A 14,515-nucleotide genomic window follows, 5' to 3' on the forward strand; every position below is an offset into this window, starting at 1 on the left:
GGCAGCAGCTGTTGGTTTAATTATTTGCTCGTGGATTACTTGATCGGGGTGCGAGACATTACAGATGGACTGAAATTTTCTTCCAACAGGTCGATCCATGGAAACTTGGACGATTCTTTTGTATCAGTCACCATTGTCAAGTGTGTTTCCTGAAAATGGCTTTAACGAGGGTGTGAAAAGTGTTACAGGCTCTGACTGTGCAGGGAAAAAAAAAGTGTCTATAGTCAAGAGAAAATATCAGTAAGGTGAATTGCAGGGTTTGAAAATAATGACTGCTCTGTAGCTTAGCCTGGGGACAGTAAGACGCTGACTTGGTCCAGTTTAATGATCAGTTACCAGACCAACACCCTAGAAGAGTTTCTGGTCATACCATTCCTCAAATGGTCATAATCCTGTTATCTACGCCTGTGTGCTCTGCCACTTTCCCACTCTTGCTCTTATTTCAACCAATCAGGGTGGATGACTCCTTAGAGTTGCGCAGAGAATTATGTGGAACAGACGTGACAGCCAATACTTCAAATTACAAAGAGAAAATAAAAACTGTGTTTGGTGCAGAAGAAACGGTTTCCTTGGGCTGAAAATGATGAATCAATCCTGTAATGTTTGTTGGCAATTTCTGAGTAAGGCAGATTGAGCTGGCTCATTTTTAAAGGCACCAGCAATTACAGCAAACACACACTAGAGCCCACAAAAAGAGCTGGCAGCACCTAGCCAGTATGTTGGCAAAGCAGGAAGCTGACAACCCCTCATCAGGTCCCATTAATGTCACACACAAGAACAGACAGACTCACCACCCTAAAAAATACTCTTTTTTGTCGGCTTTTTGAAAAATTATTTGTTATTTCCCCTCACTACATTACCGACAAGCCTCTAGTTTGTCCTGATGTAAGAAAATATTACATACAGTAAAAGCAACTGTTCCATTCTGGGATTTTATGTCTTTAATAATGACATGTTGTGTTTATTTATTTATTTTTTCACAGTCAATGAACATTTTGATATATGTAAAGGGAGGACAAACAAGGTAAAAGTATTTGATGTAGATATATTTTGAGCTCAAACAGGAGCACAACAGGAACCTCTAATGAGAAAAAAAAAAAAGAAAGAAAAGTTTTTGCTTTATTGATGTGAGACCGTAGATGGGATGTGAATGAGATGAAAATGTGCTCTCAACTTATTATTCTATTATTCCTCTTTGAAGAGCTTCCTACATCACAGCCTCAAATATAGGAGAAGTAAGGACATGAGGTAATGAGCCATAGAAGGAGGTCATGATCAATAGAGACCAAGTCTGAATAATTTCCTGCCTCAGTGGTTTCATCTTTTATCCCTACTTTCATACCTTTCAGCCATTTACTACATAACAAATTTTTGCGATCACTTAGCTTTCAATTGAATGCTTACATACTTGACCGAATGTCTCTACCGAGGTCTGCGACCTACTGTGTCTTCTTCGAAAAAGACAATTTATCATGGCTTAAAACTCTGACATGCCCAGATGAACTGGCTTTATCTTGACAAAAGCTGTCTTATGGTTGGATACTCGATATCAAATACTCACTCAACCACCGGGCACTGGCCTGGATTACGATACACCCTACCAGGGGTGAAGCCCCAAGGTCCAAACATAAAAGTGCAAGACTCAGACCTCATATGTCTTTGTGAAAACCACACATGAAACATCTCTTAAAAGTCAAGAAATGTTTTGTAGGATTTCTGAGAGTTGCTTTTAGACAGTTTTCCGAGACTAAAAAGTAACTGCGGCGATGTTAGTGTGTGTAAAGACTATAATTTCTGTCTGAGAAAAACAGAAAATGGCATGACACGTAAGAGTTTTTAAGGCAAACAGTGAGGATAAATGTGTATATAATCAATGCATTAGGCCTAAATCCAGTACTGATTTGAGAATAGACAAACCACTGGTCAGTTTTATAGACTCATACATAAACACATACACACAGTCTCCGTTATCTGTTGTGTTGTTTGTATCTTGACTCTGGCTTATCTCTTTGTTTATTCTGTTGTTTTACACTTAATTTATGGGGATTGCAAATTAGTCTCAGTTACAAACCCTTATCTATCTGTTTCTTTTCTTCTTCAACGGTAATTATGTTTATCTGTAGAGCAGTTGTTAAATAAACCAACATTTCTATATATATTGTACAATGACATCAGATATGTAATAACCCGCAGGTCTATATAACCCTGAAAAAGCAATCGAGAAACCAGGTATCACGCTATCACTGAATGGCATTTCATTTAACTCTACATTAACATTTTAAGATGAAGGTTTATGGATGAAAATGTTACATTCAAAAATATGTATTCAATCAAAACATCAGCTACGTCAATAAAAGAGAAGAGCAGCTTTGAAGGAGCATGAAAGGCTGCAGACACTCATGCACACCTTGACATTTCTCTTGGATGCATCCTTTGTGACATGTCAGCATTACATCTAGGACACAAACAAGTCCAAATCATTAGTCACTGTGTGGGATGACATATCTATAATTAACTGCGAGCAGGGGTGACTTGCTTTATTCTTCTCTTGTGGCTATTACTTAATTTAACAAGATGTGAGGACAAGGTTGTCATCCGGCAAAGTTGCCGTGGCTATACACATTCACAGACTCTGTCAGCATGTAAACAGCCTCTGGACTCCAACTGCTATCGGCTATCAGAACCACTGCTGCAAAGCACATCACTGGATGAGTGCTCATATGAGATTGCACTCTGTTAAACCTGAGAGACTCGACTGGTTTTGAGGAGGAGCAATTTCTCAAACTCAGCAGAAATGACTCTAAAAGGCCACCACTGGTATTTAAAGGGAAAGTTTATGACTGTGACAAGCTGAGTAAAAATGCACAACTTCCTATTTGTGATCGAGAACGCAAAGCTGGGGGTGGTTTACAATTTATTAATGAATGAATGAAATACAGGGTGTCCCAAAAAATTTGACATCATTTCATCACCTAATAATTTGTTTAAAATGTGTCTGCTCTACTGCCATCCTAGTCTTTTCAATGCCCACACTCTGACTGCTGGGACTTTTTTTTTTTTTTTTTTTCTTATGCCAGAGGTCCAGAATGTTGGTGATATGACCAGAGAGATCAACACAGATTGATTTGAGTTTTTTTTTTGGTTTGTCTGGTTTTTTTTTGCCCTGTGATGAACTGGCAAAATGTAAGTGGCTGGGATAGGCTCCAAGAGACCCCCGTGACCCTAGTGATGATAAAGCAGGCTCAGATAATGAATGAATGAATGAATGTTTTTTGTTTGTTTGTTTTTTTGTACTTGTGTATATTTCTTTTTTTTTTTTTCTTTTGGTGTTCTGTTTGTCCATTTGAATCGTGTATTTATATGGATGTATTTGTGGGGATGCCACCTGGAATGGGGGGGGGGGGGGTCACAAATTGTGTAAGAAATGCCTTAATGATGTTAATGCTGTTATGGAAAAAGGATAAAGTTGTTACAAAAAATTGTTTGCTCTTTTTGCTCAAAAAAGTGTTATCATTTTTATTGTTCTGCTTTAAGGGATAGACATGCCGTTTACTGCAACAGAAAAGGCATTCTGTCTGTTGAAGTACGCCCAAACTCAATCAAATGTGAAGGCGCAATTGTGCAAATTGTGAATTTGTAAGAAAATTTTCATAAGCAAGCGCCAACAGGAAAGCAAATTTGGACGTGGCATGTGAAGTATCAAGAGGACGGCTGTTTGTGTTGGAAAAAAGGATCTGGGTTAGGGTTAGGGTCACAAGCGGCGCACACATTGAACATCTGTAATAAATTTGGAACATTATAAAATTACCATCCCCCAGAATTTTTCATTTGAAATTTGCAGAATAAAACATTTTATGTCCAAAATAAATCCTATTATGTATAATTTCTCCTGACCATGTAGTCACTCTGATATGGACATCTCAAACAACATCAGTTTTTTTGGGACACCCTGTACAGTGAAAAGAATGTAATAATAGCGATATAGAGTTAGCTCAAGATGAACATACATTAGGTGGGAATATACTGCATTATATTCAGTGTCCTGCAAGTTACTTCCAAACTGTAATATATTACAGATTACTTGTTACCAGGGGCGCCGCTACCAATTATGGGTAAAAATAAAAGGTAAACGTTGTGGACTTATCTTGTCGATCTGTCGGAGCGGGGTGGGGGGTGGGGGGTCCATACATAACATCAATTACGCTGGCATGAAGAAAACATAACTGAAATTTAACATACTTTCAGCGTATGACTACAATTTTCTTAACTTCTAACCTGTACCCGCTGGACCCCCTCCACTGCTCTATGGGCCCCCCACACATACTGGGCCCCATGAAATCAGCGCCCCAGCTTGTTACTGTTATTTAAAAATCATTCCTTACCTTACAATATTACTGTCTCAGAATTGTAATGCGTTCCATGACCCCTGTGTTACTTTTGAATTACATACAGACTCTCATCATAAATGGCACGTGTGCAGTAGAACGCAAGCACTATTGAACATGTACCGAGTAAAATATTACTGAAAATTGATTAGTAATGGCTCACACTACTGCGTTATAGCAAAAAGTAATCAGTTACTGTAATGCATTACTTTTTTAACGTGTTACTCACAACCTTTATATTTATATCACATGAATTCAGGTTGTAAAAACCCATGAGCAATTAGCATTTATGTCTGATTCCTAAATATAGCTTCACCGCTCTGACATTTTTTTTTTACATAACAATCCCTTCCATTTGAGAGTTTTAAGCGCCAACGGTTGATAATTTAAAGAATGAATAAAAGGATGGAAGTCTGAATGATTCATATCCCTTGTTCACGACTGGCTGTTTAAGAAGCTAAACAATTGATTTTGCAAAGCAGCATCTCTGTCATGTAATCAGAAGGAGGTGTGTGTGTGTGTGTGTGGGGGGGGGGTTTCCTCAACGAAGCAGTCTCCCATGGGAAAACCAATGAGAGTTAAGTCATAAAAATAGCATCTTTTTGTTACAGTGCCTGGAGAGACAAATCACATTTTTAGATTACTTAAACACCTGAAAATTAGCATTTTTAGAATGCAGAGCGGAGTTGTCAAGTAAGGGTGTCGGGTGCATGGGGCCTGCAAAAGCCATGTTAATAACTGTTAACATTAAAGTCGCTTCGAGCTGTGTTATGTCAGATCGCCATGTAGAGTGTTGCCACAACATTAGGCCTAATTGATACACATGGGATGCAGAGGTGCACATCAATCTAGCTTCTATTATTGAAACCCTGAGTAATTAGAACCTCTACAGGCTCAACTGGTGTCATTAGTGCAACACTGTATATCCTGTGAATTAGGCTCAGGAAGAAGTGTGGCTCACGTTTATGTAATGGTGCCAAAAATGCAAAAAGCCTTGTAATTATTGATATCGCAGTAAAACAGTACATTCCCCGCTCTTTTGATAATTTGATAGCTTTTTCAACATCACTTACATTCTACTCATGATTCCCTGTATGCAAATTTAATAAAACAAAATACAGGGAAAAACAAACATGTAAAAGCTAATTTAGCTCTGTAATTAAATGAAAAATATTTAATTCATTCATTTAGCAGCTGCATTATAATTCACAAGGACGGGGAGGGGGGGTTACTGGAGCAAGAGAAGATGAACTGGAGTTACCGTGAACCAGGTTCTGAAAATGTCTCTCGAGTGTGAGGAGCATGACGTGTTTCATCAAGCCCACATGCAGTTAATTCACAATTCTGGTGTTAGAGCTGTTGTCACTGACAGGAAATGACAAAAAAAAAAAAAAAAACCAGGACGCTGTTTTCTGCACAGCTAGAGCATATCATGCACGGCACAAGAGGTAGAAAGGGATGTCGCTAGGTACATCAGAGGTGCACTGGTAGGGAATCTGCAAAAGGGGGGACTCTTTAGTATGTGTCTAGCGCTGCAGTCTCCTTAGTATTAGTGTCGAAGCGGTTGGTACAAAATAAATATTTTTTGTAGGATGAGGGTGAGAGCTGAATGTTGAGCAAGTGCTGCAAGGTCACATTCTCATTCTCAATGAGTGTTGGAGGTGAACATGAACACGCGGCAATGGTTCAAGCTGCTTATATGGATCTTTCATTTCATTAATCATATCCTGAATAATTCACATCACTCCAAATTCCTAATGCAGCTGACTCTATTCTCCCTCATAGTGAAACCTATTAGCCAAAGAGGCTCAGCATATATTAAGCGACATAATTTGTTGGCTGGCTCTTGATGATACCACAGTGGAGGTCATAGTACAGTAGGTTTTAAAGCTGTGTGTCAAAAAATATACGGTATAGAAAGTGGAAAAAAGCTGGAACAAAAACTTGTAAAGCCTACCTTTCTCACAAAAAGTTCCAGTAAAATGAAGTGGGCAGTGACAGGAAGGCAGAGCTGCGCCAAGAAGCTGCAGCTGATGACATGTTCCCCCGTTGCGGCAAAGACCATCACGGCAGACTTGTTTTGGTATTTGTGTGGGAGCTGCCATTGTTGCTGTGTTTTCTGTGTCAGAAGTGGTTGATTGAGTTGTCAAACCCGGGGAAGTTGTTGTTGTTGACGCGTCTGCTGCATACGTTGTGTTTCTGTAAAAGTTTGGATAGTTTAGATGGAAAAACAATGACGACGGGACATTAATGTTATTCGCTTCACAAGTGATTTTTTTTTCCTGTTACGCTGTGTAGCAAATTGCGCTAATTCAAACTGAGGTGAACAAAACATGCAGGCATCCACTTTGTAAAGACTCGAAATTATACTTTACGATTTGAATAAAAAAGTCACACAAAGAAAAAATGTAATTACCTGGATTTGTGTGACACTTCATGATCTAACCTGTTTGAAAAAGCAAGAATTGAGATGTTTTTGTAATACAGGAATGATTGGTGTGATTTTTCTTCAGTGAATTTTTATTCGACTGGCAAATATGATTTCAAACAACAAAAAAGTACAGGTAAAAACACATAAGAAAGCAAAGACAGAAGTGGCTTTTCCATTGACCCTAAAATTTCGCAAATATAACTTGCACATACAAATTCACCAAATGGAAAAACGACAATTTTGCCAAAAGTCTCATTTTTTGATTAAAAGTTTTTCCGCTGTCAAGAGGTGGTTTTTCGGGTGTAGCACAAATGGTATATCACGCAAAACTGCAAGGAAAGACCTTTTTTTTGCAACTAGTCAGGTAAATTAAAAAAACAGATGTTGATGTACATTAAAACAAGCAAAGAAGAAGAAGAAACGTGTTGCGATATGTGTAGACACACCAGGAAACCCAATCATTTTTTAATTTTGTACAAGATAGAGGGGTAATATATAATAATTTATTCAATAATGTTTCTTTGTCTCGTGATGACTGTGTTGTTCTTGGCAGAGACAAGATGAAAAACCTTGGTGTCGTATTTGACCAAACACTTGCTTTTGATAAGCATATCAAGGAGGTGACTCGAATATCATTTTTTCATCTTCGAAGGATTGCTAAGATCAGACCAATCCTTAGTGACAAAGATGCTGAAGTCCTCATTCACGCCTTCATAACATCTCGTTTGGACTATTGTAATGCTCTTCTCTCAGGATTACCCAAAAAATGTTTCCGAGTCCTGCAGATGGTGCAAAATGCTGCAGCTCGGGTTCTGACAGGAGCTGGGAAATATGGTCATATTACCCCGGTGTTGGTAATATGGAAGCCGGTCTTCACTGGCTTCCATGTCAGGTTCGTGCTGATTTTAAGGTGCTTTTATTGACTTAGAAAATTTTAAATGGAGCAGCACCTTCTTACTTAACGGAGCTGGTTAGACTGTATGCACCTTCTCGTGCCCTTCGCTCACAAGGATCTGGCCTCCTGACTGTGCCTAATGTCAGGAAAAAGACTGTTGGTGAGCGAGCCTTTTCTTTCCGTGCACCAACACTTTGGAACAGTCTTCCTCTGGACATAAGGCAGGCATGCTCTGTGGATGTTTTTAAAGCACAGCTCAAGACCCCCCTGTTTACTCTGTGTTATACAGGGGTTGGACAAAATAATAGAAACACCTTAAAAAATCAACCAAATATAATTTAATATGGTGTAGGTCCGCCTTTTGCGGCAATTACAGCCTCAATTCTCTGAGGTATTGATTCATACAACTTGTGAATTGTTTCCAAAGGAATTTAAGCCATTCTTCAGTTAGAATACCCTCCAACTCTTTTAGAGACGATGGCGGTGGAAATCGACGACTTACTTGAATCTCTAAAACTGACCATAAATGCTCAATAATGTTGAGGTCTGGGGACTGTGCCGGCCATACGAGATGCTCAACTTCATTAGAATGTTCCTCATGCCATTCTTTAACAATTCTAGCTGTATGGATTGGGGCATTATCATCTTGAGGTGAAGGTGTTTCCATTATTTTGTCCAACCCCTGTATGTCTTGATTTGTTTTTACTCTGTTAATGTTTTTAGTTTTTATGTTTTATTGTGATTGGTTTTATATCTGTACAGCACTTTGATTGAAAGCACTTTACAAATAAATTATTATTATTATATATACAGGGTGGGGAAGCAAAATTTACAATATTTTGAGGCGGGGATTGAAAGACAGTGTATGACCAATTAGTTTATTGAAAGTCATGAGAATTTATTTGCCACAAGAAAATTGACATAATAGAAAATGTTTTTATCCTATGTGTCCTCCTTCTTTCTCAATAACTGCCTTCACACGCTTCCTGAAACTTGCTCAAGTGTTCCTCAAATATTCGGGTGACAACTTCTCCCATTCTTCTTTAATAGTATCTTCCAGACTTTCTCGTAATAGTTTGCTCATAGTCATTCTCTTCTTTCCATTATAAACAGTCTTTATGGACACTCCAACTATTTTTGAAATCTCCTTTGGTGTGACGAGTGCATTCAGCAAATCACACACTCTTTGACGTTTGCTTTCCTGATTACTCATATGGGCAAAAGTTTCTGAAAAGGTATGGATAATAGTGTTAGGTATGATTATGACATCAATATATGTTTGGTTTCAAAACAATTGATGTAGTGCCTGCTGAGAAAAAACAACTAAATGTTCACTGTAAATTTTGCTTCCCCACCATGTATTATTATTATTATTATTATTATTATTATTATTATATCTGTAAATCAACACCATATTTACATTCGTCGCCATGTTTATGGAATGACTTCTCGTGTCATCTCGCGATAATAAATAAACAAATCATCGCATTTGTGATTTAATGGAAAAACCAAAGTTACACACTTCTGTTTTTTCAACCTTTAGTAAATATCGGTAAAGTTTTGGGCAGATGTCTAATGGAAAAGCAACTATTGATAATGCCAGTCAATCTTTAAAATCTAGAAACTTTACCTGCATTCAGCTACGTTGCTGCTGGCGATGGCATCAGATCTGTAAAACTTCCTCAGTTTATTAATCTGTATTACTTCAATGCAGCCAGTGTAGTTGTGCAACGGTTCAGCTCTCTACAGGAGAAACACAATATTTTTCTGACATTGATTTGTTTATAACCGCTTTCCTATACAGTATAATTTATTCATGTAACACACAGATAGATGCATAGACATGTGTTTCATTCAGTATTTATACTGCATTACATTAGTTATCTAGAAACAGGACACTGTACTAACAGTCTTACCTGATGGAGTGGATATTGTTGTGGCAGACCGCCTATAAATATGTGATTTGTTGTTTGTATAATGCGTCCCAGCCAGTAATTACTTGCAGTGCTTCTTAATTTGCCATGACCAGAGAGAGTCAGCTCTACTTCACAAGGCGTCAGGTGTTGTCTGTGAAAAAGGAAGAGAGTTTTCTGTTTTGCAAATATGCTATTCTGCAGGTAGAGTAGTAGTTACATTAAATATTGAACAGATATCATGACATGACATTAGTCTGGTGTATTATTTTAACACAAGGATATTTTATCAAATGTGAAGATATGTGGTGACCTTGATTAAATATGAATCTTAAAAACGTGATATTTTGCTTTTTTAAATGGAATTATGCATTTTAAAACATTTCTGTGGTCTACATAAATTATAAATGCTATGACTGGGTCTGAATTCTTCATTAATTAAACTCCACAGGTCCATCTTTAACAATATTTTTGAGTAATGACAGGAGAAAGGTCGTTTTGAGCGCTGGCCCTTTAAATGCAAATGAGCCACTTCATGCCCCACCTCCTCCAAGTTTTTGGCTGTGCTGCTCTGTCCCGTTCAGCCACTTGCGTTCGTTAATTCAACCAACAACTCAACATTTTAGGTAATCGGCTCAAAGTTTGGGCATATTTTCAGTGTGGACTACAACTGCTGCTGCTGATAAACAATGATGTCGTCCTCGGAGAAATGTTCGTCAAAAGTCTTGACTTTACATGTGCAAATGTCGTGACATAACTAGTTATAGAGGTAACAAATTATGAAGGAATTGAAACTGGATGTGGAAATCCACTCGATTTTTGCCGGAATGAATATAAAGATAGCTTTGCAGCACCTGAAGGATTCAAATTCAAACTTTTTGAAGTATTAGGGTCCAAACACACAAATAAATGTACCAAAGACTAATAAAAGTGGGTTTAGCAAAATATGACCCCTTTAAAATATTTAATTCCATGTTGATTTCTGCTTGTTGACATCAGACTACAAAACATTTGAATAGATAAGGAGAAAAAAATGAAACTGGCCAGATGTACTTACTCACTATAGATTCACATTCTTGTAGTTACTGTAAGATTATTGACCTAAACCATTCTTGTGCAAAGTCTGAATAAAATAAAGTAAGAAGAATACGCTGAAAAAAACAGAATGTCTGAAGTGATGAATAATAAATTGGTGAGTTGAAGTTCAGACAGAGTAAACACTAGATCCAGAGATTGTAAAAACTACAGGTAATTGTTTTGTTTACTCTGCATTAATCACAATCCTCAAGGTGTGACCGAGCTGTTTTTTTTTTTTTAATTTTTATTTTTTGGAGTACTCTTATATGCTTTCACAGAACTATTTTGGATCCACCCCACAGCCATTTATAGATTTCAAAAACCAATTCTCCACTTTGAAACAACAGGGGACAGCAGATAATTACCTAAGTGCAGATTGTGGACTAACCATCTGCAGCTTGAGGGTACTTAGGCCACAGATGCACAGTCTCCTTCCCTCTGTCTCCTGATACCCCTTGTTCCCCGAGAGGAAGTTAGAAGGTCCGTGAAGCAATCTAGTCTGATTTGTTAAGCCTGTACTTTGCAGGCTGTTGCATATGCCGGCTAAACACTCGGGGCACTAACTCCAAGCTGCATAAGTCCTTCCTCTAGAGCCAGTGTGGAGAAGCGGTTAATTTAGAAGCAGTCTGCCAGAGCGGCCTGGCCAGCAGCCAGAGGGCACTATGCTCACTGTCCTTGAGAAGTCAGCCCCACTGGGTTTCTATTTAACATATTGAAAAGCGTCTTTGACGGGAAGATATATTAAAAGTCTATAATGAGTTAGGCAGTGACGTTGAGGATGGCCATGGTGTTGTAGCTCTGGGTCAATTCAGACAAAGATGGACGGACTCGGCCATCAGACAATTACAAAGAATTTGCTTTGTGACACCAGGAACCATTTTTCCATACTCCCAACCCTCTAGTTATGACAGCTCTCTTTCTTGCAATGTCTCCAAGGGGTTGGTACAGAACATTATGATTGATTCATACCGCTGTTGTATTTTTCTTGCAGGGTGAGAAAAAAAAAAAAAAAAAACAGGGGGTGGAGCGATGTAGCCCCTTCAACCTGACTGGCCTTTGTAGACACACTTGCATATTTGGGGCAGCGCTGTTTTCTGCCAAGAAACATGAGGCAATCTTCCCAGCCAGCTTTGTTTCTACAGAAATTAATTTTCTCACCTTTGGCAGCCTACGTTCATAATCACATTACTTCGACTTCTATCTCTGCTGTTATCTTTAAGTATCTCAGAATCTCCAAAAATTGCAAATGAAGTGTCTCTCTTTACTGTATTGCTTTCAATCTTTAATGCAAGTCTGACAAAAACGGCAATGCTTCACAAATTATTATCTTTGTCCAAGAATAACTTCTGTTAAAGAATATGAGATGGGCTCTTTGTGCAAGTTTAAAATGTCAGTCTGTTCTCTTCTTAATGCAAAGTAAACTGATTTGATATTAGTTGAACATTAGCCTCTTTGTTTCAGCTTCCAGCTCATACATTATAAACTTTGTGTCTCGTGTCTCAACCACAATCTTTCTTGTGTCAGAACATAATGGAGAAGGCTGGCAGCAAGATTGCACACGGGCTTAGGAACAATATAACTAAAGGGGCCACAGCCTGCACTTTAAATCATTTAAACATTGATTTTATGCCCTGCTCTTGCTTGTTAATCTTTTGGTAATGAAAAACTGCAAATGAAGACTTTAGAACAGCCAATAAAACATGGCCAGTGATCACTAATGCATTTTAATAGGCACATTCTGACGTTTGTTTTAGTTCTTTAAAATGTAAGCCCTGTTCGCCCATTCGTAATAAAATCTAAATTCTCAGCCTGGTGATTCCTGCCAATTATACGTGTCCGCGTGGTATTAGGTATAGCTGTTTTCTTTAAAAAAAAAAAAAAATCTGTACACTTGAAATGAGTGGATAACTAGGGATCAAGTTAATACCACCTGAGGTGCTTACACTATTTGAGCACAATCTGTATATATTAGGAAGACCTAAGTAGCTTATCTTTGTGAGTGTGTCTCATTTTTGCTCAAGTGAAAATGTATTTTGGCCTAAAGCTGTTTTTTTTTTACATTGCTTCTAGGTTGATGTCTTTGTTAATTCAGCCACAAAATGAAAACCTGTAAATCAAAACGGCAACCGGCTGGCTGAATAGATCACGGCATTTCAATAAACAAGCTGCGACCACAACACAGGCTGAAAGAAAAAAAAGAAAAACCCTACACAGATTTGAATACTAAGAAGACCGTACCTGATGTTAACAGTGTGCACTTTGTCATCATTAACTTGAATTGATGTATCGATCCCTGGTAACCTCATCTTCTTCGTTACAGCTGAAGGCATACTGAAAAAGTTAGAGAGAAAAGTGAAAAGAAACTGTATGTTCTGTGTTAGTTTTTTTTTCCTTTTCCAGCACTGTGAAATGTATGTAAGACCCAGGGGAAAGCTGAATGTCACAGGCACACCATGTCACAGGAATTTTTATCCAGTAATACAACAGCTGATAATGCATAATAAGTACTTAGTTAGTTTATACCTGTAAGATGCCATCCAAAATGAAGAGTTTTATGAAAAAGAAATCGCCGTTCGCTGGCCCCTGATCCACATAAAGGATAGTTCCGTTTGCTATTCGGGTTTGAAATCTCACAGTAATGTTGTTGAGAGCGTTCAAGTCGATGCCCTCAAACTCAAGGTATGAATTCCCGAAATACTGAATGTTTCTTGCATCTGTGAGGAAAAAAAATACAAAATAGAATTCAGAAATGTGGGGTTAGAGGGGCAAAGAAAAACAAGACAGGATGCACTCTACGCATCTTTACTGTAAATTCCACAGATATTCTTTATTGATCTCTGAAAGACGATTTCAACTTTTCACCTGTGTCCTCACCGGAGCGGTCAGTGCATAGAGTGGGAAACAGAGCTGCTTCCTCGGAATTATTAAAGATTCATTGTATGACTACCCCTGCGGCTGCACACATTATGTTTCTGCATAAAGAGTGACCTGTATCCATCAAATAACCTTGGCAACATCAATGGAATTCAGCTTACAAACTTGTTCACAGTGAAGTAGAAGTTGGTGTGGGATGTAGAAGCAGAAAGTAGGTAATTATTATTTTGAAAGCAAACTAGGAAAGGCTCAAAGGGCCCTCGGTAAGATCAGTGTTTTTCCTTTTACTCACTGTACAGGCATACTGTAAATTGCCTGTTTTGCCAAAAAGCTGTGAAGCGTACAAATGGCATTATATTAGGCCAAAGAAGATTCTTGGGTGAAATGAATGTATTCATACAGCTTTATTACATGCCTCATTTTATATCATCCATGAGAATGGGCAATTATAGGGTGTTTCAGTGAAAGTCCCGCTGCCCACAAGCTTATTGGGGGTAGTGACGCAGACAGACTTAAAAGACTGTCTCAGACTGCAATTGGAAGCCAGCATTAAGAGTACTCATGCTCAATATATTTCTCATTTGAAAGAAGTAGTGCAATTTGTAGGAGAAAAGTCAAACCGAAGTGCCTGATGAAATGAAAAGTATTCCTGGATGCACCTGTCTCATCCTCTGCCTCTTCATCTCCGAAAAAGATCATTACACAGGAGAAATTAGCAAAGCTCCTTTAAAGTTGCTGCCATGAATTATCGGGCAACTGAAAGGGAGACCTTTATCAATATTTGTTACACGTCAAGTCCTAATAGGAAAGGCCCCTTTGATCTGACAGCGAGCCCCCGAGGGCATTTGGCAAACAAGCTAACCTAAGTACCTCCATTTTCTCAGGAGAGCAATATGACCAATACCCTGAAGACAATCCCCAGACAAAAAAAGTGAGAATT

At 38.3% G+C, this 14,515-nt stretch overlaps 1 protein-coding gene across 1 annotated transcript in view; it reads right to left on the minus strand.

Moving 5' to 3' along the window:
- Positions 1 to 14,515, minus strand: part of eys (eyes shut homolog) — a 348,044-nt gene that overhangs the window by 117,832 nt on the left and 215,697 nt on the right. Inside the window, 6 exon segments of the mRNA XM_030156655.1 lie at positions 6,343 to 6,584; positions 9,342 to 9,454; positions 9,628 to 9,778; positions 12,940 to 12,992; positions 12,994 to 13,032; positions 13,225 to 13,415. Coding sequence (XP_030012515.1) covers positions 6,343 to 6,584; positions 9,342 to 9,454; positions 9,628 to 9,778; positions 12,940 to 12,992; positions 12,994 to 13,032; positions 13,225 to 13,415 — 789 coding nt within the window.

The sequence above is a fragment of the Sphaeramia orbicularis genome, chromosome 15 (assembly GCF_902148855.1).
Source record: "Sphaeramia orbicularis chromosome 15, fSphaOr1.1, whole genome shotgun sequence".
Lineage (NCBI taxonomy): Eukaryota > Metazoa > Chordata > Actinopteri > Kurtiformes > Apogonidae > Sphaeramia > Sphaeramia orbicularis.